The 25,929-nt window shown below is 47.4% G+C and overlaps 1 protein-coding gene across 5 annotated transcripts in view; it reads left to right on the top strand.

The window, feature by feature from the left end:
• The window catches only part of kdm6ba (lysine (K)-specific demethylase 6B, a), a 76,537-nt gene extending 51,528 nt beyond the window's left edge, over nt 1-25,009 (top strand). For 4 of the 5 annotated variants that reach the window (XM_079579556.1, XM_079579555.1, XM_079579554.1 and 1 more), the window contains 22 exons: nt 7,149-7,235; nt 8,978-9,073; nt 9,749-9,872; nt 9,985-10,083; nt 10,996-11,251; nt 11,639-11,716; nt 11,806-11,973; nt 13,166-13,306; nt 13,395-13,835; nt 14,716-17,642; nt 17,813-17,939; nt 18,014-18,119; nt 18,390-18,595; nt 19,135-19,250; nt 20,146-20,214; nt 20,337-20,485; nt 21,026-21,140; nt 21,243-21,430; nt 21,805-21,946; nt 22,073-22,199; nt 22,294-22,464; nt 23,899-25,009. In XM_079579556.1, coding sequence (XP_079435682.1) covers nt 9,754-9,872; nt 9,985-10,083; nt 10,996-11,251; nt 11,639-11,716; nt 11,806-11,973; nt 13,166-13,306; nt 13,395-13,835; nt 14,716-17,642; nt 17,813-17,939; nt 18,014-18,119; nt 18,390-18,595; nt 19,135-19,250; nt 20,146-20,214; nt 20,337-20,485; nt 21,026-21,140; nt 21,243-21,430; nt 21,805-21,946; nt 22,073-22,199; nt 22,294-22,464; nt 23,899-23,916 — 5,763 coding nt within the window. In that variant the 5' untranslated portion in view covers nt 7,149-7,235; nt 8,978-9,073; nt 9,749-9,753 and the 3' untranslated portion in view covers nt 23,917-25,009. The remainder of the gene's footprint in view (nt 1-7,148; nt 7,236-8,977; nt 9,074-9,748; nt 9,873-9,984; nt 10,084-10,995; nt 11,252-11,638; nt 11,717-11,805; nt 11,974-13,165; nt 13,307-13,394; nt 13,836-14,715; nt 17,643-17,812; nt 17,940-18,013; nt 18,120-18,389; nt 18,596-19,134; nt 19,251-20,145; nt 20,215-20,336; nt 20,486-21,025; nt 21,141-21,242; nt 21,431-21,804; nt 21,947-22,072; nt 22,200-22,293; nt 22,465-23,898) is intronic. The other variant, XM_079579558.1, reaches the window with a different exon arrangement.
• The last annotated feature ends 920 nt before the right edge of the window (nt 25,010-25,929 follow it).

The raw sequence follows: 25,929 nt of genomic DNA, 5'->3' as shown, positions 1-25,929 counted from the left end.
CCCACACACACACACACACACACACACACACACACCCCGGGGAGCGAGCGCCTACTCTACTATGAGCACATGACCGGTGAGTGATCCCCACGCGCTGCTGGGAGGAAGGGGAGGAGGAAGAGGAGGAGGAGGAAGTGTGACGTCAGTTTATTCCATTTCAATTCATAGTTTAATGGTCGCGCCTTTCCCTTCTGCTTGAGCAGCTTCCTATTATTTTGAAGCGACTGTGCCCGGCCCTCGGTGGACATTTTTTTACCAATGTGTTCGGATGTGAATATAGATCCTCTGTCCGTAAGGTTTCCAAACTGTGGTGGTCAGTGTTTGTTTAGTGCCACTGTTTTCTGTTTGAAGGAGGATTCACACCAGCCAAACGGCCTGTCGTTGTTTGGGGGCGGGGCCACTGTTTGTCTGCTCATGTTTCCTCTCGTCTGCCCCGTCTCACCTGCTCAGAGCTACATTGAACCGACCCAAAACCCCGAGCTGCACAGTGCACATTATCAGGATAGTTGATGAAACGGTGCACATCAAGCTTGACGCTTGTAACAAAGTTAGTACGAAGGAGCCCAGTTTAGGCGGCGTTTCCATGGCAATTGTCCTCTGTCGATCTGCTTTTATATGAAAATGCTGAGGTGTCAACAAAACCACTGAAACCGTGCCCCCCCCGCCCCCCAGTCCAGTAAACAGCGCGGTGTTCCTGACAGAGCAAGACCGTTTGTACTGCCTTGGATGAATATGGCTTTTAAGGCAACGCGGGAGTAGGCCTGTCACGATAACAAAAAATGAAGTTTGATATTTTGAGGAAGGAAAATATCACAATAACGATGTTCTTGATGCCACTGAAACCAGCGCCTAAATAATGGACATCGTTGTAATTCCTTGTTCGAACAGTACATGGTAACCTTTCCTTTGTAACACATGAGTTGCAGTTAGACCTGTCATGATTTTGAAGTTCGATATATTGAGGACAATATCGCGATAAACGATAATATCGACTCTGAAGATACTTTCAACTTTAAAGCATGAAAATGACATTGAACCTGTATTCTAAAAGTGCTTAATCCCACCCTAAAATACCACACAAGCTGCAAAAACATGAAATATGATCTAGCACAATTTACTTCTGTAGGGGGAAATGCTAATAAATGTACAGATGATAAATATTGAGCCCAAAAATGTATCATTTATCTGTTACTTATCAAACGATAAGTCGATATAGTAATTATCGTGACAACCCTACGCAGGAGCTTTCTAAAGTAAGTCATTGCAAAATGTAAACTGCGCCCCACAATATTCTGTTATCCAGCTGATTGGCTGCCAGCCGGGAAATCCAGGCCAATCACAGCACTCCTTGTGTTCCTCACTTAAAAAATTATAATCGGCCAAAGCGGGTTTCACCGACCTGCACAGACCGCCGCCTCTGACCGTCAGAACTGTTCGTCCCAAACATATGTGTCCCCGTCCGCCAAACCCGGCTGGAGGTTATGGCGTTGGTGTGAAAGGGCCTTTTGACGGACACGATAAAGTTATATTTTAGCGCTGTTGTAGGTCCTGGCTACTTGTGTCCAGGTCCATTTGGTCTTTATTGTGAAAAGTTCTTGAACATGGCCTGTTCCTTAAGCAGTTCTGAGTATTTAAGCCGAGGCTTAATTCAACCCGGTAGACTCATTTCAGCATCACCTCCTCCAGCCAATGATCGCTTCCATAAGGGCCACACCTCCACCTCAGCCAATCATTGCCCTCGGTCCCGCTTTTAAGCCCCAGCAATCATATATCGTTCTCTTCCCAGCTGTGCTGCGACCCACCTCCACCCCATCTCCGCCTCTTCCATCCACGGCTTCTCCCTGCTGCATCTTCACGGGTCTTTCATACCATCACCGGTGTCCAGGCTCCGGGGGAGACATCCTTAACTCCAAGCTGTTCATCCACACTGACTTTCATACATGGATGTTTCCGCCGGGTCTGATCACCAAAACTAATATACATGTAAATAAATCTGCCTAATCGCTGCTTTTGTCTGTTTGAGTTGAAATCCGGTTTACTTTGAAAGTACTGCTATCTGTAGTTTTTTGGAGTTTGTTGCACAATAGATGGAACCTTTTAAAGCTGTTTCATTCTTTAAAAAAAACTTTACCACTTCTACTTGAGTAATATCCTTTTGAAATGTCTGCTTTGGTCTTCCGCGGCTGCTCCTCTATTGAGTAAGCAGCCGAGGCGTTAAGAATTGCGAGGTGTCCACACCCGCACACCCACTCGCCGCTCGTCATCGCCGTGGGGACGCGCGGGGTGGGGCGCAGGGGTGTGGGCCGGTGTGGGCCGGTGTGTGGACCGAGCGGCATCATGGGAAGTGGGTCAGTGGGCAGCTTTTCAGGGCGCTGAGTCAGCACCACAAACGTGACAGGACAGCCGGGCACAGAGGAGCACAGGGAGAAAACAAAAAAAACATTATTCAGCGTCATGACACACGGCCGGGGATTTATCTGCCGTAGTTACAACACAGCCAGTTGAGAAAGCGAGGATTTCAAGTAAATACTATGTCGGTGTCGGCTCACAGCTTAACAGGTGTATCCCACTTATGGCAGCCTCCAGCCTCCCTCATGGACCCACAAAAACCTCCAGAGATTACAAAGTGTCCATTCCTGTGAAGGGCATCAGGTGACCAGAGTCCAGAGGCCAATGACCGGACAGTTAAACGGATTGTTAAAGCCAATACATAATTTATTCCATAAAAGACTAATAAAAGGCAACCAAGTCACTTCCTTTAATACTTTTTCTGGTACCTGCTTTGATCCCAGTAGCACCAAAACCTTTCCCCCAATTCCATACTGGTACCTTAGAGATGTTGCGGCTTTGCTTTAACCACAGGTGGCCAAGTGTTGGGCATGAATCGTCCTAATGTTTTGATAGTTGTCGGTGTCTATCTGAGCGTGAGGAGCATGTTTGCTATGACTGGCATGTTTGTTTAGTGACAGTTGAGTTGCTCTCGTGCCATAAGCCAAGTTCACACATGCCCCTCTGCGGGACGTTCTCCGTGTGGGAGTTTGGCATGTGCTGCGTTCACGTGCTCCCCGGGAACACTCGCACAACTGGGGAGCTCGGGTCAAAACAAACCTCCCGACTTCCTCACCTGACGCCGGAAATCAGCTGTTGTTTTGTTTCGTTTAGGCTGAGCTTGTTTTTAGGTGTTTACTGCGAGGAATGCGGGGGGAAAAATAAGTCCAGTCCAGAGTGGGGGTGGTCGGAGGGGCCGATTGCGCAGACTGGTTGCCTCGCTTCCATCAGTCTACCCCAGGGCAGCTGTGGCTACAATAGTAGCTTACCACCACCAAGTATGGAGTGAACGAATAGTGCAATGTAAAGTGTGTTTGAGTGTCCAGAAAAGCGCTATATAAAACCAATGCATTATTATTATTATTATTTAAATATATCTGGGATGGAATCACAGAGCGTCTATTTAAACCAGGGGAAGGCAACGTCAGGCCCGGGGGCCAAATCCGGCCCTCCAGCACAGAACCTCTGGCCCTCAAGGTGATTTTGAGAAACATAATGACACAAATCAGAAAGTACTTTAACATTTTTAGGGTTAAATGGGAGAAATACTGTTAATACACCCAATTAGGTCATATCATGTACAACTCTGGCATTTGTAGAAAGTGCACTGGAATAATAATAATCATTTTAAGGAAGAAATAACAGAAACCTACTCGAATTAAGAGATTCAATCTAAAGTTTGAGTAGATTTGGTCTGGTCTTAGATCAGATAAAACATCCTATCACCAATGGAACAAGTCATTATTCTCTTAACTCATATTATATTGTATAATTTCAAGTGAAAAACAAATCTTTTTAAAAGTAAAAGTTGATTTGTCTGATTTCAAAGAGGGTTTTATGCTCGTTCCATTGGCATCAGCCTTTGTATCTTTATCTTAGATTAGTCCAAACAGACTCAAATTCAACATAAAGAACCTTTATTCAAGCAATTTTAAGTCATTTATCTTATTTAAGATGCTATTTTTCCAGTGCAGTGCTTTACTTTGGTCTAAAATTGGCGGCTCCGGCCCTCGGTGTTTTTACAATGAAAAAAATTGGCCCTCCGTTAAGAAAACTTGCCTACCCCTGATCTAAACACTTTAGAATCTGCTTTAGGGAAACTCAGACAAACCTTTATCTGTTTCAGCTGAACCTGAGATCAAAGGCTCCACTTTTCTGATCGGTGACATCATCACTCAAATGCCAGAGAAGGAAAAGGATAACCCTCCAGCTTCTTGAGGTTGTTGCAGTCGCCAAAACCTCAATTGTGATTTAGATAAACCTCGAACTAAACAATGTTATTCACCTGAAAGGACTGGCCTGTTTGTATTGTCTGTGTAGTGAGTGAAAGGTTCCTCAGTGGAGCTTGAACTCCGCAGCCGGGACAGTGCTCTGTGCCGGGCCCGTCTGAGGGTGCCCTGGGGGCCTTTGGGTCTCGCTGTGAAATTCATCTCCTCGGTGTCAAAGCGCCTCAGGTTCAGTTAGTGGGGGAAGGCGAGTCTGTTGGTGTTGGTTCATTCCTCTACAAGCATTTCAGGTTGAGTCGGTTCCTCCGAGCGCTCCCTGAAGTCTCATCAAGGCCTTTTGCAAGTCTCTCTTGGAACAACAGTTTGAAAATGGAGAAAGCCGTTCGAGGTGAGCGTTTCCCGACCGGGGATCTGGGAAGCAGGAGATACTAGGACTTCAAAAAGAGGGGTTGAACTGGATATAACATTTAAAGGAACGGTGTGTTTTTTATTTGCTCCCTTCTTGCTTTTCTGAATTCAGCCACTGAGCTTTAACTAATAGAGGCTGCACTAGCACTCCTCAGAACTTGAAGTATGAGTGTAACTTTCGGTTCATTTCCAGACTGGTTTTACAGAACCGTGGTGCACCCTGAATGATAACTTTACTCAAATATTTGTCATTTAGAACCAGAAACAGAACAATTATGTGTGGAAGATGGGGTGGGGAGAAATTGTTTTAATTACAAAGAACGAAAGAAAGAGGAAACCACTTAATTAAAATGTTACACTGCAAAACCTCAACTTGAAATAAGTGCATTTTTTGGGGCAAGATATTTACACTTAAAAGAAGATAAAAGAACCACTGCACGTAAAGCTAGATAAAAAAAAAATATTTATGTGAGACAAAACTGTTGTAGTTGATTTATCTTCATTTAAGTCTAAATATTTTTGCCCCATGGACAGATTTTTTGAAATTAGACTCTAAAATCAAAGACAAAGTTACTTACTTCATGATAACGTTTTGCAGTGTAGTTGCACTGCAAACTCATCCCTAAGTTTCTTAACATATTTGTAGCATCACAGTTTCTTCACAGGGACGAGTTTATTGGTTTGTTGTGAGTGGGACCAAAGGACTGTATCAGCACAACAGTGTCATGTGTTTATGCAATATTTATAATGATTAGATTCACATCAGTGGAAAAATTGAACTGTTGATTATTTCATTCAAAGTCAGAATTCCCCTGTAATTTCACTTTCTCCATAAACGCCCACCTGTGTTCTTCTGGTGGTCTGTATGGCACAGTTTAGGCTTTTACATGGAAGAGCAGCCACGTGTGGCCGAACGCGTCATAGGGAAGTTTGCATCCCCCACAGGAAGTGGTAGGAAGTAACAGGAAGTAGACCTCCTGGGGGTTTTGACAAACGTGCACGTTCTTCTCTAAACTGAAGGAATATTTCATTGTTTGTTTTTGTTTTGTTGAGCTTAATTTAGCCAAGAAAGTTCCTCTGAAATTTGGAATCTCTTTTTGTCAAGGTCGCCCTGGCCCCAGAGGGGAACCCCTATTGTACATGTTTTAACTTGTAGGAGAAACTAGTGCGCAGAGAGGCCCCACGTGATCCGGGAATCTGGAACTTTCTCGTTGAGCTGATGTCGAGTCAAATGTGGATGAGGAGGGAAATGACTCATGTCGTTTACTGTTGATGTTTGTGCTTGTTCAAAACTAGGTCAACTCTTTTCGGAGCTCATAAATGATTAACAAGGACTGAACCAGGTCTAACCTCGTCTGAACTCGGAGTAAACACAAGTAAAAACCAGGCGGAGAGTCAGGAACAGACCAGGATGACTCAAAAAATCATTTACTGCACATTCCAAAGACTCCAAATAGTTGACATGATCAACATCGCAAATAATGATAATGCTTCTGAAAGCCTCACTGTCAAGAGCAGCACAAAGCACAATGTTTGGGCTTCCACTGGGCTCTGACGCAGGCTGCAGCGTCACACAAACACAAACACTCCGCCTCACATACCAAGGCTTCTACCAAACTGTCTGGTTCCTCCTCAGCACCTCACAGAAGACGGTCCCAGGTTCAACTCCCAGGTCGCGGGCTGTGTTCAGGGCGCATGTGGCGAGGAGGATTTCCTCTGGGACTGGGAGAACAGTTACATTATTGTGTTTCACTGTTTAACATTCAAAATCCACCTACGAACACATTCTATAAATGTTTGTCATTCTGAGTACTACCAGGTCTAAGACGAGACGGTCTAACGCAGGTCTGAAGGACTAATACTATATTCAGCCCCCCTCCCCAATTTCCCCCCCATTTTCACCAATTTGTTTCAACAACCATCCAAAGTGCTGTATACAGTTTGAAAGGGAGGTGGAAATCAAACGGATAATAAATTGAAAAGAACATTATCAGTAACATGGTGATGGATCAGATGGATAACTGGCAATAGAATGATATAAAAACCCGTGGTAATTCCTAGTCATGGTTTCGCTTCCTCAGACGCACCGGCGATGATCTCAGCGGCGGTGTTGTCCACAGTGACCTCACCGCTGCGGGGGCGGGCGCTGCTGCGTGGGGATAGCCCTCAAAGCTCTGACTGCGGGGTTTTCCCTGCACACGAGCGGAAACACGCGATGCTGACGGTGCATTTTTCAGCTACCAGATTGACAGGGCCGTTTCTACGATTGTGAGGGGCCTGGGCAAAAGTTTGTTTTTTGGCGGGGGGGCCCTACTTTCAACCTACAATGAGGTGATGCCTTAACCGAGGCTTAGGTACTCTCACCTTCATTAGATATTGTTAAATCTACAGATACATTTGCTGTAGGACATCATGTTTTGTGTTGATGGGCAGCAGACTGACCTGTGTGCTGTGGGTGTGTTGCAGGGTGTAGGAGCCTCCAGGGAGATGATCTGCTGGCGGAGCTGAGACTCCACACAACTGTGAAACACTATTTTGGTGCTACTCTCAAAGGTAAGCTCGGCACATGGGGACGACTTCTTCTTCATCACAGATGCTCCTTTACATGTGTGAAATGTAAACAAATCAACGATACAGATCCCCATCTTACACCAGGGCCTCCTGACGGTGGAAAGTTCTGCTTTTCAAATGGGGTAAAATAAAGTGCTTTCTTCCCTCCCTGCTGGACAGTGTTCCTTTAAGGGTCTACAAACGAGCGCACATTATAAACAAACATGGGAAGCTTAACACATGGAGTGCGCCGCTGTTTTGGGGGTTTAGCTGTAGAGCGCCAACAATCTGTAGCATCATAGCATATTGTATGTTATAGCTATGGACACATGCTATGGCTTGTTTGAAAGATGATAATCTAAGCTCTCCGTAGGTGAAAATTTAACAGTTTATTCTACGTGCCTCGGTTCCAAATCCTAAGCTAAACAGAGGCTAGTTTGGATCGAAATCACAGATTTTTTTTTGTAGATTTGTAGATAATTTGTTTCAAGTCAATTTTCAACAACTACATTGTTGACATGTTTTGAAACACCGCGTGTTCTCGATCTCTTTTTATGGCGTGTGCATTTAAACAGCCTGGTTCTCGGATTGAAGACTTTAACAGGATGTTTCTCAGCCGTCCTTGGATCGATTTTCACCATTCAAAAACTCAGAGAAATGTTCAAATCTCAACTGTTTCGATCTTTCATGGGAAACCGCTCTGCTCTGAGCGAGAAGTGTCGGCTTTACAGCTGTTCGCTACGCAACACCACGCCCCCTCAGACTTAAAAAAAGAAAAGTAACGTAATAAAATATGTCTAGATCTGGACTCTTTACAAGATTTGATCATCATTTATTTCACTTCCGTTCATCACAGAGCTGCCAAAACCACACATAAAGTGTATTTGAGTGTCTAGTTTCATAATTTAAAAAAAAACTGCAAAAATGAGTTTTTCCGTTTTTGGCACTCAAGTGATAAACCTGAGTGAACATTGCATTTATCCCACTGCACTAGCTCTCATGTGGACGGGAATATTGTACAAAGGTACATGAGAAGCGGAGGTGGAATATTATATTTTGCAATACAGGATGGCTCAGCGTTCGGAGGCATTTACTTTATTTAGTATTTTTACAAGCACTCACTCAGCACTATTTTAACCTCTTACTTAACCAAGTGCATTTTCTCCAGTTCAGCTTTACCCAAATCCACCTCCTCATTTGAAAGCTAAGACCTGCAAAACTCATCTAAACAGATCTTTTTCATTGCTTTTTTGTGTTTTTGTGACATTTTCATCCTTGTTTTTGTCTCATTTTTGTCGCTATTTTGACACTTTTTTCAAGAAGCTTTTAGATTTGGTTAAAGTTGAACTGGAGAAAATGTGCTTGGTTCAAGTGGGGGTTAAGGGGTTAGCGCTTCAGTAAAAGTCTGGTGGCATTTGGTTTATCAAAGGACATGTTTATCAAAAATGTAGAACTTACTATGTGGCACTATGCATCGTATCGGCCCCTAAGTCTCATGACGTGTACTGTATCATGATAAAAGCGTGTCATATGTATGTATCTTCATGGTACATGCCTCTCTCAGTCTCCGGCGTCTGTCCCTCCTCCTGGACCTCATGCCTGTCTGTCCCTCCTGTCACACACACTCCACATTGTTTCAGCTTTAGTAGCTTTAATAGCAGCTCCCCCTGCTGGCCAAAGGCGGGGCTGCGCTGGTTGACACAGTTTCCATGGTGCCCTGGCTGACCTGCTCTCCCTGTGTGCAGCTCTCTGGTGCTGATCGCTGAGTGTTGGACAGTTCCGGTGCTGGAGTGAGCACTCTCTCTGCTACAGTGGAGGGCTTCAGGCACGCAGCTAGTCTGGTAAGGGCCAAACATTCAAAGTTTAGCATGGTCAGTTGTGCTCCAAACTCTTTCCTGACTTTCCGAATGCATTTGCACACCTATTTTATATATTTTTGATGTTGTCAACGTTTGCTTCTAATTTCAGAATCATAAGAGATAGAGACCTACCCTTTTTTGTTTTGGAATCTGCTGATTTTTGGCCAGATTTCTCTCAAATCAAGGACAAAATTTATTACAAGAAAACTGGACTTATTTCAAGATGACTTTTTACAGTGAACTGACTTTTAATATAAAAGCTGGATCTGCTTGACTCAAAGTCCCACCACAAACAATGAAGCTTTACCAAGGCAATCAAGAAAATCGAATTCTGGTTTTGGTGAACTCGATTGGCCAAAGAGGCTTGTAGTGAGAGTAAAAGAGAGGCTTGTAGTGAGAGTAAAAGAGAGGCTTGTAGTGAGAGTAAAAGAGAGGCTTGTAGTGAGAGTAAAAGAGAGGCTTGTAGTGAGAGTAAAGAGAGGCTTGTAGTGAGAGTAAAGAGAGGCTTGTAGTGAGAGTAAAGAGAGGCTTGTAGTGAGAGTAAAGAGAGGCTTGTAGTGAGAGTAAAAGAGTTCCCATCCAAAGTAGAGCTCTCCCAGTGTTTGTTGATCCATCTCCACTGGTCCAGTCTAATGACACGATCCTCTCTCTCTGTAGGCTGGATGCATCACGCGGTGGAGCCGTTTGGCGGGCGTGGCGCGCGGGACCCCTTCCCTCTGGACGGACTGAGCCGGGCCCCATGGGGTCCCGTGGGGGGCCGCGCCTGGCAGCCGTCTGCCAGGTAGTTACCTCGACTCCCCGTGCGAACAATAACCACAGCTGCTTTCACTCTGTAACACGTGTACAGATGGACGGGTGTCATTGTTCTCACGTGTCCTTCTGCTTCTGCTCAGATGTTCCCCCGGAATGAACCAACACCAGCTCCTTCCTCATCTACCTCCTGGTCCTATCGCCGGACTCAACCACCACCACAGTAAATTCTTCAACAATGGGTGAGCCGCCTGAGCAGTGAAGGTCTGATTGATATTACAGTGTGCACACATTAGCTATTCAGAAGTCACTGCAGAAGAATCAGGTTTGTCTGCGCTGAAGTCGCTGAAAACAAACTCCTGCTATCTGCTACGAGCAACAAACATGTGTTTCACAACATGCAGGCGGGTTGTGTCTCAGAAATATCATTTTTTCGCAGAGCGGGTGGTTCATGACCTCGGCTCATCGTCGCACGTGACTCATTACATTAAGCAGGTTTTTAACGTAAATATGAGGCGTATTTTCATAAAACAAGCAGCGTGTTGCAGCTTGTGAGTCAGAGGATGCATTTATGCAGCTAAACAGGGAGGGAGAAAGAAAGAGTGTGAGCGCCACGTTTATTAGAGAAGATAAAAACTAACCATGTTTTTCTGATAACTCCATAAAACGCCTCTTTGCCTCTTTCACATTTGTATCTTGTTGCTGCAATGTAATAACGGAGTACCATGATGTTCAACAGCAGTTTTAGATGCATATCTGCAGCTTTAATTGCATGAAAAATCAAATATACTAGCCTTTGTTTTATTTTTACATAAAATGTTCAAATTGCAAGTCAAATTGCAATCCCTGTAAGAACAATAGAGGTCCTTTTTTTGTCAAACTCGTGCAGCCCTAGCATTAGCCCCTCATCATTCGTGAGGAGGACATACTTTTACTGGGATATTTGCTGCTGATTGGATCAAGTGCACCTCGTTTCAGTCAACCAGTAACCAGTTAGTTATGGAAAATAAAAGGTCAAATTTCTAATTTCAATGTTTAGGTGTTCATTTAGCCTTGATTCTGCATTAGTTTAGTGTCAGTTCAGTTTGGCCAGTGCAAAAAAGGGTTTGATGAATTGTTGGCGTTGGTCTGACCTTGTCCCTCTCTCGGCGCAGCCCCATCCGAGGAGCAGAGAAGCTGGACATGCCTCCTCAGATGTTGGCGGATCTTCAGAGGGAGCAGAGACCTCCTCACTTCCCCCCTCCCCCTCACCGCGCCTGGGAGCTGGGCCCGCTGTACGCCCCTCCTCTTCAGGTGCCTCTGCCCAGCGAGCACTCTCTGCGGCTGCACAACATGGGCATGGGCTACACCCCCGGGGGCCCGCCTCTGACCTCACACCTGCAGCCCAGCAGGCCCAGCCAGCCCCTCAAGGTACACATTTACCACCACTCGCCCTCTTGTTTACGCTCCCAGTGCTTTCACGGTACCTGGAGGATACTCGTTATACTCGGGTCCGAAGTACCGTCATGCACAAGCTTGATATAGAAATTGCAGTTACGCGTAAGACCTGAGGTGGCAGTAGTGAGTCTAAAAATGACAACTTCCATCTCGTTCCTTTAAGCTTCATCTTGATGTACAAATAAAGTGTTTCTTCCTCGTCTTAAGAACTGTCATATGTTTTCTTGTGTACTTTATAAGTATTTTCACCAAATACTTTACTTATTGGAGTAATTATTGAGCTATTATTGGGTTAAAACATAACTCGCCCTCATTGCATCCATTTTGTTTAAACAATCCTTTCTGTGTGATTCTCTGCAGTTCCCCGGGTCTCAGGAGCAGCACGTCCCCCGGGGCCCCCCCTTGTCAGGTGACGACATGTGGGCTCAGGTGCACCAGGTAAGTCCGCTCTGATTGGCTGTCCCCATGTTTCATCATGCACATATCGGCGTTTAACCAGAGCGATCTCTCGGTTTCCCTCTCCACAGCAGAGGGGCTACCCAGGGAAGATGGTCGGGGGCCACTTGAAGAGACCGGGCCCCCCTCTCCCGGAGCACTCGGTCATCCAGCACACTGCCCTGCCCCCCCAGCACCCTGCCCCGCGCCTGGCTGAAGACTGCCCCAGCCCCAGCAAGAGGAAGAAGGGCCCAGAACAGGTACAGGCTCGTACATCATTACGTTTGATCACACCAAATTTAAAGCCTTAAAGGAATAAGCCGCCATTTTTAAATACTGACATATATTCTTTACCTTAGCTTAGACGAGTTGATGCGTAGCTGTGTGGTCTTTACGCGTGCCCTCAGTCACGTAAACAGAGCACAGACGGCGTTAGCGTTTAGCCTCTCCTCTTCTCATCTATGGATCCAAACGGAGATGAAGTTGGAAGTTTTTGGATCCATAGATGAGAAGAGGAGAGGCTATGCTAACTCCGTCTGTGCTCTGTTTACTGACGTGACTGAGGGCACGCGTAAAGACCAGACATATCAACTCGTCTAAGCTAAGGTAAGTACATATTTCAGCATTTAAAACGGTGGCCTATTCCTTTGTCAAAATAAGATTCCAAATAGTTCTTGATTTGTGAATCTGCGTGCTCGCTTGCTTTATAATTGATGGGGGAAAAAAAGCCAGAGATGGACTCCAGTGAGTTGGACAAACATCACATATCCAGATAGCTTTAACCGCCAGATTCCACATTCTCTGTGTGGTCACCCCGTTCCACTCCGCCCCGACCTCCTCAGCCAGTGCGTTGTCATTTTAACTGTTTAGAAACACTTCACATCATCCTTTCCGATCCAAGGGGTCCCCGGCGCTGCCCGCTGCTCCGTTCCTCCCCGACAAAAATACAGATCAACTCCATTTTCAGCTCCGGATCAAGCTCCTCAGTTCAGAATGGCAAAAACATCTGAGTTTTCACTGTAAATAATGAATGAAAATGTTGGTATTTAACACAATGTAACCTGGATATTTATTAGGAGTTTGTTAAAACTTAAAACAAACTTGTGAGGAGTTAGTGGCCGTTGAGGCGGTCAGGAGCGGAGTCGAGCTGAGCGAACAGGATGTGGAATCTGGGGGTCAGGGTGCACTCACCGCAGCGCCTCGATTCAAATCCTGGTGCGGATTGAGGTGTTCTTAAAATGCCGACAAACTCTGGGGCCGAAGCATAGAATCCTGGCCCAGCTGAAAACACGGGTCTTTGTCCAATTATAACAAAATTTGTTTGGAAACCTTTGGCCACAGAGCAGAACAAACCCAGGGAGTGCTCATGGTCAAATCCCAGGCAGAAAGTTACAACCTTTACCCCGCCCCTTCTGTGTGTCATGCTGACGTCCTTGTCTCTCTGTGCCGCAGCAACAGTTCTCAGGGCCTCCTCCACAGCCCCACGACCACACTCTACCCCCAAAACCTGCCTTCTGGAGCCCTCTTCACAAGGACATCAGCTCCTGGCAGAACCAAGCGGCAGAGCGCAAAAAGCCAGCGCGAGACATTCAGGTTTAGACATTCGTTTATTTCTATCATTCTACTTTAAGAAAAGCGTTTTCCCTCATATTTTTTTCTCTTGGTGCTTCTATTTCTTCAGGAAAGCAACAAACAGACCCCAGGAAGTTACACCTCTAAGTCTCTGGCCCCACCCACTCACTCGTCTCCAGGGAGCTATAAACACGGATACGGCTCTCAGTACTACAAAGGCAAAGAGGAGCGCCCGCCGTATCCCAGCTCCAAGCCCCCAGGCCCCCTCGGCCCCTCCCTGGAGCCTCTGAGGGGGGCACAGCCCGGCGGCAGCCCAGGCGCATCGGCCGTGGCAGCCAGCCCCAGCAGAGGGAGCAGAGAGCAGTACACGCCCAGCCAACCGTCACCAGCAGCCCCCCCTGTGACCAGCAGAAGCAGCAGTGTGCCTTACAGCCACTTGGGGCATCAGGGCCCCGCTCTGCCCCCCCCTCTGAGCTCCTCCTCGCTCCCGCAGCAGAATCACAGCGGGGCCCCCGAGCCCTGGAGGGGCCCCAGCAGAGCCCCTTCCCAGGTGAGGCTTCACGCAGTCCATCTCTGAACTTAATGTCAACACGAGTGTGACAGTATGACATTATATTCTGAAGACCAGTTAGAAGCCAGTGGCACAATGTCTGGGTTCGATAGGGCGACCAGATGACTGTACGGGACGTTTGAGATGGGGCTGGAGGGTGGGTGACCGGATGACAGTACGGGACGTTTGAGATGGGTTTGGAGGTGTGGGGGTACAAATGACAGTACGGGACGTTTGAGATGGGTTTGGAGGTGTGGGGGTACAAATGACAGTACGGGACGTTTGAGATGGGTTTGGAGGGGTGGGTGACCGGATGACTGTACGGGACGTTTGAGATGGGTTTGGAGGGGTGGGTGACCAGATGACTGTATGGGACGTTTGAGATGGGTTTGAAGGTCAAGCCATAGAGTGACGCTGGCACTTAAAGCTGTGTATTTGCCCCACTGATCAACAATAAAATGTAGAGCAGTGTTGAGCTTCAGATTTCTCTATTGTGAGATCAGTAAATCAGTCTAGTTTGTGTCAGCCTTCAATCAGATTAATTAGGGCGAGAATCGCTGGATTTCAGGACTGGGATGTCTGGTCACCCAAAATCCCTCATTTCTAACATTTTCCGGATTATTTTTGCAATTAGATTTGAGAGCAGGGTTTCCCGCAGCGCTTTCCAGTTTAGGTAGATTTACTATTTTCTTCTTGCGTTGACGATCACAGACAAGCGGCACGTGCGAGGCAGGCAAAATACAAACCGCTCGACAGACACCACCAAATGCCCCCCCCCTCCCTTCTCTGCTGTTGCCTGGAGCAGGTCTCACCAGCTCGCTCATTGTCTCCTTTTAAGTCCACATGGCTCTTGACTTTAACATGTGTCTTGTTGTTGCAGGAGAACAGCTCTTACAAGCCCTCAGGACTGCTACCTCAGCACACTTCCCACGCTGTTCACCAGCGCCCTCACCCCAGCTCCAACCGGCCCCCAGTGATTACTGCTATCCCTCCCCTGAACCAGCGCCCCTCAGCCAGCAGCACCTCCACTGTCACAACAGCGCCCCACAGTGGAAGCCCTGTGTACAACAGCAGCAGCAGCAGCAGCAGCTGGACAGGACGCGCCTCTGTCTTGAATGCTCCTTACGGACATGCTCACAGTCAGACTGTCAAACCTCCACCGGGCTCTAACAAGCCCCCTCCTCTGAAGCCCGAGCGCTCCTACTACCCTCAGGCTGAGTCCACCTCTCTGTTCTCCAGCGGACCCCTCAGCGTCATCACACCTTCAGACCGCTCCGGGAGTTTGCCCCGCGCCAGACCAGACCAGTGCAGACCAGAACAGTCCAGACCACGCCCGACCCCAGGCCCCCCTCCAGCCTACACCCAGTCCATCGAAGAGGCTCTGGACAAGCTGGATGCCGAGCTTGAGGGGCATATGCAGGCAGAGGAGGAGAGGAGGAAGAGGGAGCGAGAAGAGGAGGAGAGGAGGAAGAAGGAGCGAGAGGAGGAGGAGAGGAGGAAGAGGAGAGAGCGGGAGGAGGCAGAGAGGAGGAGAGAGAGGGAAAGGGAGGAGGAGCTAAGGAGGCAGGAGGAGGATAAGAGGAAACTGAGGGAGAGAGAGGAGAGGCTGAGGAGGCAGGAGGAGGACAGGCTGAGGAGGCAGGAGGAGGAGAGACTGAGGAGGCAGGAGGAGGACAAGCTGAGGAGGCAGGAGGAGCAGAACAGGAAACAGAGGCAGGAGGAAGAGAGGCTGAGAAGGCGGCAGGAGGAAGAGAGGCTGAGAAGGCAGCAGGAGGAAGAGTGTAGAGCCCAGCAGCACAAGGAGGAGCAGGAGCGCAGCAAGGCCAAGGAGCAGTATGCCATGGAGAGCCTGGAGAAGCTGCTGAGAGTGAGTCCCCCTCAGGCTCCCCTACCACCGCCAATGTCCACCGTACCCTTGGCTCCTCCGCCCCTGTCCACCGTATCTGTGGCTCCTCCGCCCCTGTCCACCGTATCTGTGGCTCCTCCGCCCCTGTCCACCGTACCCGTAGCTCCGCCTCCCCTGTCCACCGTACCCGTAGCTCCGCCTCCCCTGTCCACTGTGCCTGCGGCTCCGTGGCTCGGGGTGGTGGACCGGCTGTGCCCGCCCCCTCTCACCCCGCAGACGGAGCACGCTCGGGAGAAGCAGAGGCAGAGAGCCATGTGGAGCAGCGCAGCGTTCTACCCTCATCCAACACACAGTACCTCAAACCAACATAAGCCCCCCACCATGCAGCCTGCCCCGGGCCAACCCAAAGACCCAGCCAGGGACAGCAGCGTGGCCCCCGCTATGGCACTTAGAGACCCCCCCAAACTTTACCAAGCCCCACCTCCCCCACTGCTCTCTGGCCCAGTGCAGAAGGTGAGCTCCACTCAGTTTGAGGAGGAGCCCTCTGAAATGTCCACTCTGCTGCCGGACGGCCTGGCCAATATCATGGCCATGCTGGATGAGTCCATTCAGAAGGAGGAGGAGATGTTCCACACTGACAAAAGCCTGGAGGACTTCTGTCCGGCTGTGGGGCCTGTGAAAGGCTACCCCTGTGCCCCTGACCTCATCCCTGTGCCAAAGCACCTGGCCAATCAGGACGACCTCGGCTCCAACCCCCACTCCAGCCCCCCGGTGTTGAGCCGGCAGGGCTCTCTGGCCTCGCCCTGCAGCAGGACGTCCTCCCTGAACGAGGAGGAGGACGACTACTGCAAACACCATCAGAAAGTCACCTCCAGAGCTCAGGAGGCCGGAGCCAGAAACACCGACTATCGCCACAGCGACCTGGCCAAGCTGTATGGGCTCCCGGAGGTGGCAAAGAGCGAGGCCGATGAAGAGGAGGAAGACGAAGACTCAGAAACTCCGTCCTGCTCACCCCCGCGCCAGAGACCACACCTGCACCAGACCGGCGTCAACAGCATGTTCAAGTCTCTGACTACGGTGTTGGAGAGTCAGAAATACACGTACCGCGGCGGGCCGTTCGGGCGACCTCCTCCCTCCGCGCTGGTGGGGCTAAAGTATTCCTCCTCACTGTCCCTGGGCCCCGAGATCTGCCGACAGCAAAGCACCTCCCCTCCGTCAGACTCCTCCAATCCCCCGCCCAGCCCCACTGCCCCGGTCCACGCAAAGTCCCGCTCGCCGCGGCCCGTGAACGAACCCGTGTCCGATCACGGCAAACGCCAAGAGCCCATCAAGCCCATCCGCCTGGTCAAGGAGGAGCAGAGGTTCACCGCCGTGTCCGACTCCTCTCTCTCAGAGCTGGGCAAGAGCTGCGAAGTTCTCCTGAGCCGCCAAGCCCTACAAAAGACGGAGAGACACAGCAGCGAGCAGAGAGAGCGGGACAAGAAGAAAGATAAAGAGAGGAGGAGAAAGCATGGTCACAGGAGCAGCAAACACGAGCAGCGGAGCGAGAGCAGGAGGCACCGCGACCATCGAGACGGTTCTTCAGCCTCCTCTTCCCACTCCAGCTCCGGCCACAGGCGACATGGCAAGAGCCACAAGGACAGGAAGGAGCGGCGGATCCTCAGCGACCTCAACGTTCAAAGCAAAGGCGAGAAGAGCGCGGAAACGGATGACGGAGACAGGAAGAGCTCGAGCGGCGACGAGCTCCACAGAGGTTCTGAAGCCGCGTCCGTAGGCACCCACAACCTGCTGAAGCTCAAGGCTCTGTCTGACGGTCCGCCCAAGGAGCTGAAGATCCGGCTGATCAAAGTGGAGAGCGGGGACAGAGAGACGTTCATCGCCTCTGAGGTGGAGGAGAAGAGGATCCCACTGCAGGACATCAACATCAAGAACACGGCCAGCGAAATCATCCGCTCCTGCAAGTACGTACTTCACCACTCTGAGGAAAGGTTTCCCAGGGCATTCCTCTGAGGAAAGGTTTCCCAGGGCATTCAGAGCCAGTACATTCAGTCATGGCCTTAAATGTTGTTTAAAAGCATTGAATGTGATTCCGACTGCTTTGAAACCCTCTGACCTGTCTGTGTTTTTGCAGAGGTGCCAAGATCAAAGGGAAGTACAAGGACTCGTATCTGCTCCCAGCCTTCTCCGTCAAGCCCAACATGACGGCCGACGGCCCCATCCCCCGAGAGAAGCTCAACCCCCCAACGCCCAGCATTTATGTACGTGCGTCTTTCCTTAACCTGCGTACGCCTGTGTTTGTTGAGAAACGTCACGGCTCTGTTGTGTCCTGCAGTTGGAGAGCAAACGGGACGCCTTCTCCCCCGTGCTGCTGCAGTTCTGCACGGACCCCAAGAACCCGGTCACCGTCATCAGAGGCCTGGCCGGCTCCCTGCGCCTCAGTGAGTCCACACTAAAGCACCTTAGGTTTTTGCAAATATAAAGAAATTGACAATTATTTATCTAAACTAAATGATGGGAAGTGAGTGAAGACACGGCAACAGGTTAAATGTGTTGTAAACCTTCAATCACAAATTCTTTCCTTGACTATTTATCATTTCATATCTGTCCTGACTTCATCACTGAGTGTACACTGTCCCTTCTGCATTCAACTGTAAAGACTTAAACTCCATTTCAATGTGTGGTCTAAATGAACCCTGTGTGCTCTCCAGACCTGGGCTTGTTCTCCACCAAGTCCCTGGTGGACGCGAACTCAGACCAGTCCGTGGAGGTGCGGACGCAGGTGCAGCAGCCGGCGGACGAGAACTGGGACCCCAGCGGCACCGGGCAGACCTGGCCCTGTGAGAGCAGCCGCTCCCACACCACCATCGCCAAGTACGCCCAGTACCAGGCCTCCAGCTTCCAGGAGAGTCTGCAGGTAACCAACACGGCTAACCACATAAACCAGCCGATGAATGTGTAGATCGCTGATATATCAATACTACCTCTGTACAACACTAAGTACATACATGTAAATCTGTGGTCGTTTTGAGCCTGCTGTAGCCAGAACACCATTATTTGGTTTGTTTCCAATAGGGTGGAAACAAACAACCCTATTTTGGTGGTTTGTAATATAGCCTCGTATTCCCAAGTATATACGAGGCTATATTACTATAAATAGTCAATTCAATTCAAGTTTAGAATGTATATTTAATAATATTTTTACAACCCTCCACTGCCTTATATCTTCTGTTGTGCAGAACCTGATTTGAAATTTAATTATATAGGAATCCTGTCTGTCCACTCTCTGATTAACTTTTGTTTCATGAATCATAAAATCCATGTGTTCTGTTAAAACCGCCGCACCACCTTGTAGTGTTTGCATGTCTGTGATATGAAAGGCAGAGCAGTTAATGGAGTTTAAAGAGACGTGACCTGTATCAGATGACAGGAGCTGCAACTTTATGTTTGTTTCAGGAGGAGAAGAGCAGTTCAGACGAGGAGGAGGAGGATGACAAGGACAAGGAGAAGGAGAAGGAGAAGAAGCCCTCTGTCGAGACCGTCAACAAGGAGAGCCCCAAGGAGAGCAGCAGGTCAGACATGTTTCTGCGGCACTAGCACATAGCTACAGGCTAGTCCGTTAGCCTGCTCAAACAGCTGTTAACCATCCATCACGTTTAGGCCCAAGCCTCGTTAGAAATCATTAACAAATGTACAGACCTTTGGAGACTTTACCATAGATAAGAACCAGTGTGTAAAAGTGTCCTCTGAGCTAAATGCTAAATCATACTCGGTTCAGCTTCTGCTTTTTGGAGTCTGATCCAGCGGCCACTTCACCTCTTATACGTTCATGATATAAATGTTACACATTTCTACAGGTTATACCTCGCTGTACTGTATATAGGGACTGGCTTCACCTTTCATTTAAGTGGGGATTGAATGCTAAATTCTTCACTTCCAAAATCTGTGCTTGGTCAATGCTGAGCGGAGTTGCTCAGAGAAACCAGAAGCTAGTGTAAATGTGCCAAAACTGTAGGTGTATTTTCGGGACGGGGAGTCACAGTGGAAGCGGCGGGAAAAAGAAATGTTGGATTGGAGGAACACTCCCACAAAGCGGCAAAGCAACTTTTATACCACGCATTTCATCCTCCAGGCCTTTTCGTACTCAATGTATGTCTAATACAGTTCATCACTGTAGAGGTCAGAATTAGCCCTACAGCTGTAGGGGGACTAAAATAAGTCCTTTTGTTTACACATATTAAGTAGCCATGTGCTCTGGGTGTGACTCAGGCCTTCAAAGTGATACTATAAAACTGGAAGCTCAACATTGACAGAGCACGTATTTTAGAAGTGAGGAATTGATGCAGATATGTGAACAGACTCAGATAGCTAATGCTGTTTCTGTCACGATAGAGATGCACAGATGAATAATTAGGGTCGAACGAGTCACATTATTCAGATAATCATTTGGATTTGTTCTTATTTCAGCAGTGAGCAGAAACCACCGGGAAAGATCATCAAGTTTGGGACCAACATTGACCTGTCAGATCCCAAGAGGTGAGTGCGTCTGACCCGTATGGACCTGTGTGACCTGTGTGGACCCGTGTGGACCCGTGTAGGCTTGTGTAGACCTGTGTAGACCCATATGGACCTGTGTGACTGAGTGCTGGTTTGTGCAGGTGGAAGGCCCAGCTCCAGGAGCTGCAGAAGCTCCCCGCCTTCATGCGCGTCTCGTCCAGCGGGAACATGCTGAGCCACGTGGGCCACACCATCCTGGGCATGAACACGGTGCAGCTGTACATGAAGGTCCCAGGCAGCCGCACGCCAGGTCAGTGTGGACCGTCTGAAGTACCTCATTTAGTCCATGTAGAACTTTGAAGGTTCATGTAGTCAGACAGTAGGATTAGAGAATAAAGCACCTTATCCTCTGAGATGGTGAAATCTTGCCTTTACATGATTCAGCGGCGCCATCTGCAGGCCGTCCTCAGAGTACTAGTAACACAAGCGGACACACTAAACATTATCAAGCTGTGTAGCTGATGTGGTCTTTATTTGACCAAAAGTAAGGATTCACAAAGCTTAAAGACAAGGGTTTTTCTCACTAAGATTTAAAAAAAAGTCATGTCAGGCCTTTTCCTGTTTCATTTCTTCTACATTCCAGTGAATAACAAAACATGTTGACAGAAATCCCACAAAATTTGATTTGACAGAAAAACATCGTTCAGATTGTAATTTCAAACTCAATTATTCATGTATATATATATATTTTATTTCTGTTGTAACCTAAAAGCCGTCCACTGTCAAAACAGAAGCCTCCTCTTCAGTCCCAGTAGAACGGGTTGTGACGGTTCTGCGTTGTGCTCCACAGGTCACCAGGAGAACAACAACTTCTGCTCGGTGAACATCAACATCGGCCCCGGGGACTGTGAGTGGTTCTCTGTGCACGAGCACTACTGGCAGGCCATCAGTGACTTCTGCGAAAAGTAAGACGCCCCACATTCTCCAAACATGCCCCTGAGCTGCTCCATATGGGCCCCTGTGGTGTGAACGAGAAGCTCACAGCTCCTCATGGCGTTTCCCTTCAGGCACGGCGTGGACTACCTGACGGGCTCGTGGTGGCCGGTGCTCCAGGACCTGTACGACGCCAACATCCCCGTGTACCGCTTCATCCAGCGCCCCGGGGACCTGGTGTGGATCAACGCGGGGACCGTCCACTGGGTGCAGGCTGTGGGCTGGTGCAACAACATCGCCTGGAACGTGGGCCCGCTGCACGGTACGAGTCTGCACAGCAAAATGTGAAAATGAGCTGATACAAAGAGAGATGAGCTGGATCTGGCAACCCCAAACATTATTATTACAAGGCTTAAACTGGCAGCATAATGCTACTTTCTAAAGATTTGTATCCAGTCAAATAAACAGAGGAAAAGAAACTAAAACCAATGTATTAGCAATGATGTTCATATAGTTTATAATGGCTGAATAAAGATACATAATACATAAATACATGTTTTCCTCATGTGATCTACAGCAGAAGTTTCACATTGACATCACTAAATGACTTTATTTCCCTATTGACCTGCCGCGTCTCGCGTTAAGTTGTTTGTACGATTGTCCAGAAGAATAAGAGTGTGACCCTGTGCTCTGCAGCGTACCAGTACCAGCTGGCCCTGGAGAGGTTTGAGTGGAACGAAGTGAAGAAGGTCAAGTCCATCGTGCCCATGATCCACGTGTCGTGGAACGTGGCCCGCAGCCTGAAGATCTCCGACCCAGACACCTACAAGATGATCAAGTGAGTGACGTCAGTCTTTGGGCTGGAGATTAGAACAATGAAAACCTTCACAATCATTTCAGCTTCAGTTCACGTAATATGAACACTCTGCAAACAGTAATAAAATATAATGGTCTCTCTGTTCAGACACTGCCTGCTGCAGTCCATGAAGCACATCCAGATCCTGAGGGACCAGCTGGTGGCTGGGGGCAGGAAGATCTCCTACCAGAGCCGTGTGAAGGAAGAGCCAGCGTACTACTGCAACGAGTGTGACGTGAGTATCTCCCATTATCTGTGGACAGTGGAGTTTGATCTCAGCTCTCTGGAGTCCTCGGTGCTAACCCTTTGCCCTGGTGCTGCTCCTGCAGGTGGAGGTGTTTAACCTGCTGTTTGTGACCAGTGAGAACAGCAATAGGAAGACGTACGTGGTGCACTGCGAGGACTGCGCCCGCCGCATGAGCCCCGGCCTCAGCTCGGTGGTGGTGCTGGAGCAGTACCGTATGGAGGAGCTCATGGCCACCTACGACTCCTTCAGCCTGGTGAGACACGCAGACCACGGAGAAAACAGACAATTACAGATGCTCTACAGTACTCCAAGTACAAGTACTTACAGTAGTTTAGAAAGACATATATATACAAATGAAACGTTCTTTATGTTTCTACATAAGCGATTCTAAAGCACTTCTATCACATTCTGTAGACAGAAACATAATCTCCATGTATTCCAATGAGACGCACTTCTGCAGACCACCAACAGATGGCACTGGTGGGTAAAATAGTAAAGGGAGCGATCAGAGCAACACCTTCTCCATTTTTATCAATATACATTTATTTTTGGAGAATTTGCAAATATTCCTCAAACAGGAATGAACTGCACTTGAATGTGTTCGACATCATTTTAGAAACGTAAGCAATGACCTTAACACATGGAGGCCGCGCTGTTTTTAGGATTTAGCTTTAGAGTGCCGACAATCCAGAGATATTTGTAGCACCACAGCATATTCTATGTTACACATGCTGTGGCTCGTTTGAAAGGGGAGACTCTAAGCTCTCTGAGGTGAAAACAGTTTAATTCGTGCCTCAGTTCCTGAGAAATCTAAGCTCAACAGAGGCTAATTGTGATCAAAATCAGATTTTTTTTCTAGATTCGGATAATGCATCTTTTTATGAAACACTCTCCTCTCTCCTCCTCTCTGGACTGACACTAACGTTATGTGAAGAGGCAAACGCCTCAATATCTCCATTTCAAGTAAATTTTCAAGGACAACATTGACATGTTTTGAAACACGCGCGTTATCGATCTCTTTTTATGGCATGTGCATTTAAACAGCCTGGTTCTCAGATTGAAGACTTTAACAGGATGTTTCTCAGTCGTCCTTGGACCGATTTTAAGAGAAATGTTAAAATCTCAACCATTTCGATCTTTCCATGGGAAAAAAGAAAGGGGACACAATAATACATGTGAAAAGTCGCGATCTGGAAGTTTTTGATCGTTTCACTTCTGTTCATCACAGAGCTTCCAAAATCACACATCAGATGTATTAGTGTCTAGTTTCACAATTGGTGCTCAATATGTTAATAGTTTTACCCCCCTGCCTGAACCGAGCACATATACTCCAGTTTGGCTTTACCCAAATCAAAAAGCTTAAAAAAAAAAGTCATAATAGTGAACAAATAAAACTGGCGGAAACAACAAAAAACAACATGTCCTATGATGAGAAGGTCCCCACACCTCCTGTGAAACATGGAGGTGTTTCTCTGATGTGGCTCCAGCAGAACAAAGTGAAGGTCCCGTTAGTTCCACCTCAGTCTGAACCTGTGGGGAGAACTCAAACATACAGTTCATGTGAGACAGTCCAGGCTTTAAGAAGAATGAGAGATTATAAACAGAACCTTCACCACGATGACCACAAATCAGGGTGTGTAAACGTATTTGTATAGAAAGTATATCCTAACTGTGCTCCTCTCCACAGGCCGCCCCCTCCAGGTGACCGCGCCTCACTGCACCTCGCTGCCAAAACCAAAAGACCTTCCAACATCACCATTTTTAAAAAACAAGACCTTTTTTGGGGGACACAACATTTGGAAACTTTTGCTAATCAACTGTTTACAAGACATTTGACCACGCCACGAACCAGGTTACTCTTTCAAGATGGTGCTCCAATCGCTGACCGGCCGCGGATCAAACCACGACGGGACTCCTCACATTTGTACCGATTTTTTACGTTTTTCTTTTTCGGAGGTGCTGTTTTTGTAATTTATTGTTTGATTTGTTATTTTATCATAGATCTCTTTAGATATATACCACATTGGCCTTGTCACTTCTATTTATGAAAGAGAAAAAAAAAAAATACTAATAGTTAATGAACATTTTTCTAAAGCATTAAGACTTTTTAAATTTGGATTTCTTCAGACATACGGGTTGGAACGACTGCTTTTTTCTGTGTTGTAAATGTTTTTTTTGTCTTGAACGCTCTCGATTATTCTCTCTGGTTTTACCTCAGAGCTTTTTCCTCCTTTTTTTTTTGTACATTTTTATTTAAAGATTTCTTTCTATTTATTGCAAAACATGGCTACTCTTCTGTTTGTGACTTTATTCTTGTAGTCGTGGGAGAAATGGGTGGCTGAGTTTTTTTGTTTCGTTTTGGTGCTGGCCCTCACTCCTGCCTTTTCTCTGAATATATATATGAAATCTTTATCTTGAATATAACGACCACCTTTTCCCTGTAGACTTTAGGCGCACCGCTAACATAGACGACTGAGAATGCTGTTAAGAAAACTAAACTTTTCTTTCCAAAGTTATTTGTAATTTTCTATGACGTAGGGGCTTTTAGGTAAAAAAAAACATTGAGATTTTTTTTGTTGTTGTTGATGTTAACAGGATTCATGGTGCTAAACGTTTTTTTTTCGTTCTCGTTGAAATAAGATTTCTATTTTTCCTGCTGCAATACGCCCTTGTCCTTTGTGCTCTTTGGTTTCTAGCTGCACTGTTTTTGAGATTCCACGTGGACACCACACACCAAACTGAGCCAGACTTGTCTTAAACACTTGTGAAATTGTGTGATTATTAATAAACGCTTTTTGACAGTGAAGAGATGATTTGAGGTGTTTTTTTGTTTGTTTTTTTACAAAGAAAGTCTGACGTCCTGTAATTGCCCTGTGCACCATTGTAGACAGAACAAATTAAGTTTACAAATAACTCATCGGTCTAAGGCACATGTGTCAAGGTGGCCCGCGAGGTGATTTAATGTGGCCCTTTGAGGAGCATGAATCAACAAAAAGTAAGTCTGTAGCCCATTCCTGTGCAGAGTTATGGATTTTTAAAGGGGGGGTATTATGCAAAATCGACTTTTTCAAGCTTTCCATCATGTTATTATGTCATTCCCTCATTAAAAACATGCCTGAAGTGTTGCCTTGGCACATTCACGTATTTCTGAGTAATCTGTAAAAACTCTGATGGCGGCCATTTTAGGGATAGGTTTGCCTAAGTCCTCCTAGGAACGCCCCCACCTCCTGGAGACGCCTCCGACCTTTCGTCACCAGCCGAGTAACCAACCACTGCTCCTCAGCAGAGCCCCCTCCCCACTGATGCCACAGACAGCGTGTGGAGGGGGCGTGTCTAAAGGCTCAGAGGTTCTTAAAGAGACAGAGGCCTATTTCAAGACATTCACTACAGCCATTTTGAGAGAGACATTTTATACAAGGCAGTTATTCTAATTTACTGCATTTACAGACCAACAGAAGGTTTGTCATCATTGTAGTGTGATATTGACTGGTGCTATGGGACTGAAAAAAGCAGAACACCCCCTCTTTAAAGAAACAACCAGTTTACTCAGTCCAGCCACTAGGGGGCAGCTTAAATTAAAATAGGAAAGAATTCCACATGTGTCCAGCAGAGGGCACTGACATAATGAGCAGGATATAAACAGCATTATAGCCATGTGGTAAATGGTCAGTCTGCCCCAGGGCGGCTGTGGCTACGATAGAAACTTAATGCCATCGAG

The sequence above is a fragment of the Gobius niger genome, assembly GCF_951799975.1.
Source record: "Gobius niger genome assembly, chromosome: 21".
Lineage (NCBI taxonomy): Eukaryota > Metazoa > Chordata > Actinopteri > Gobiiformes > Gobiidae > Gobius > Gobius niger.
The sequence above is the reverse complement of the archived record's forward strand: the minus strand, read 5'-3'. Positions and strand labels throughout refer to the sequence as shown.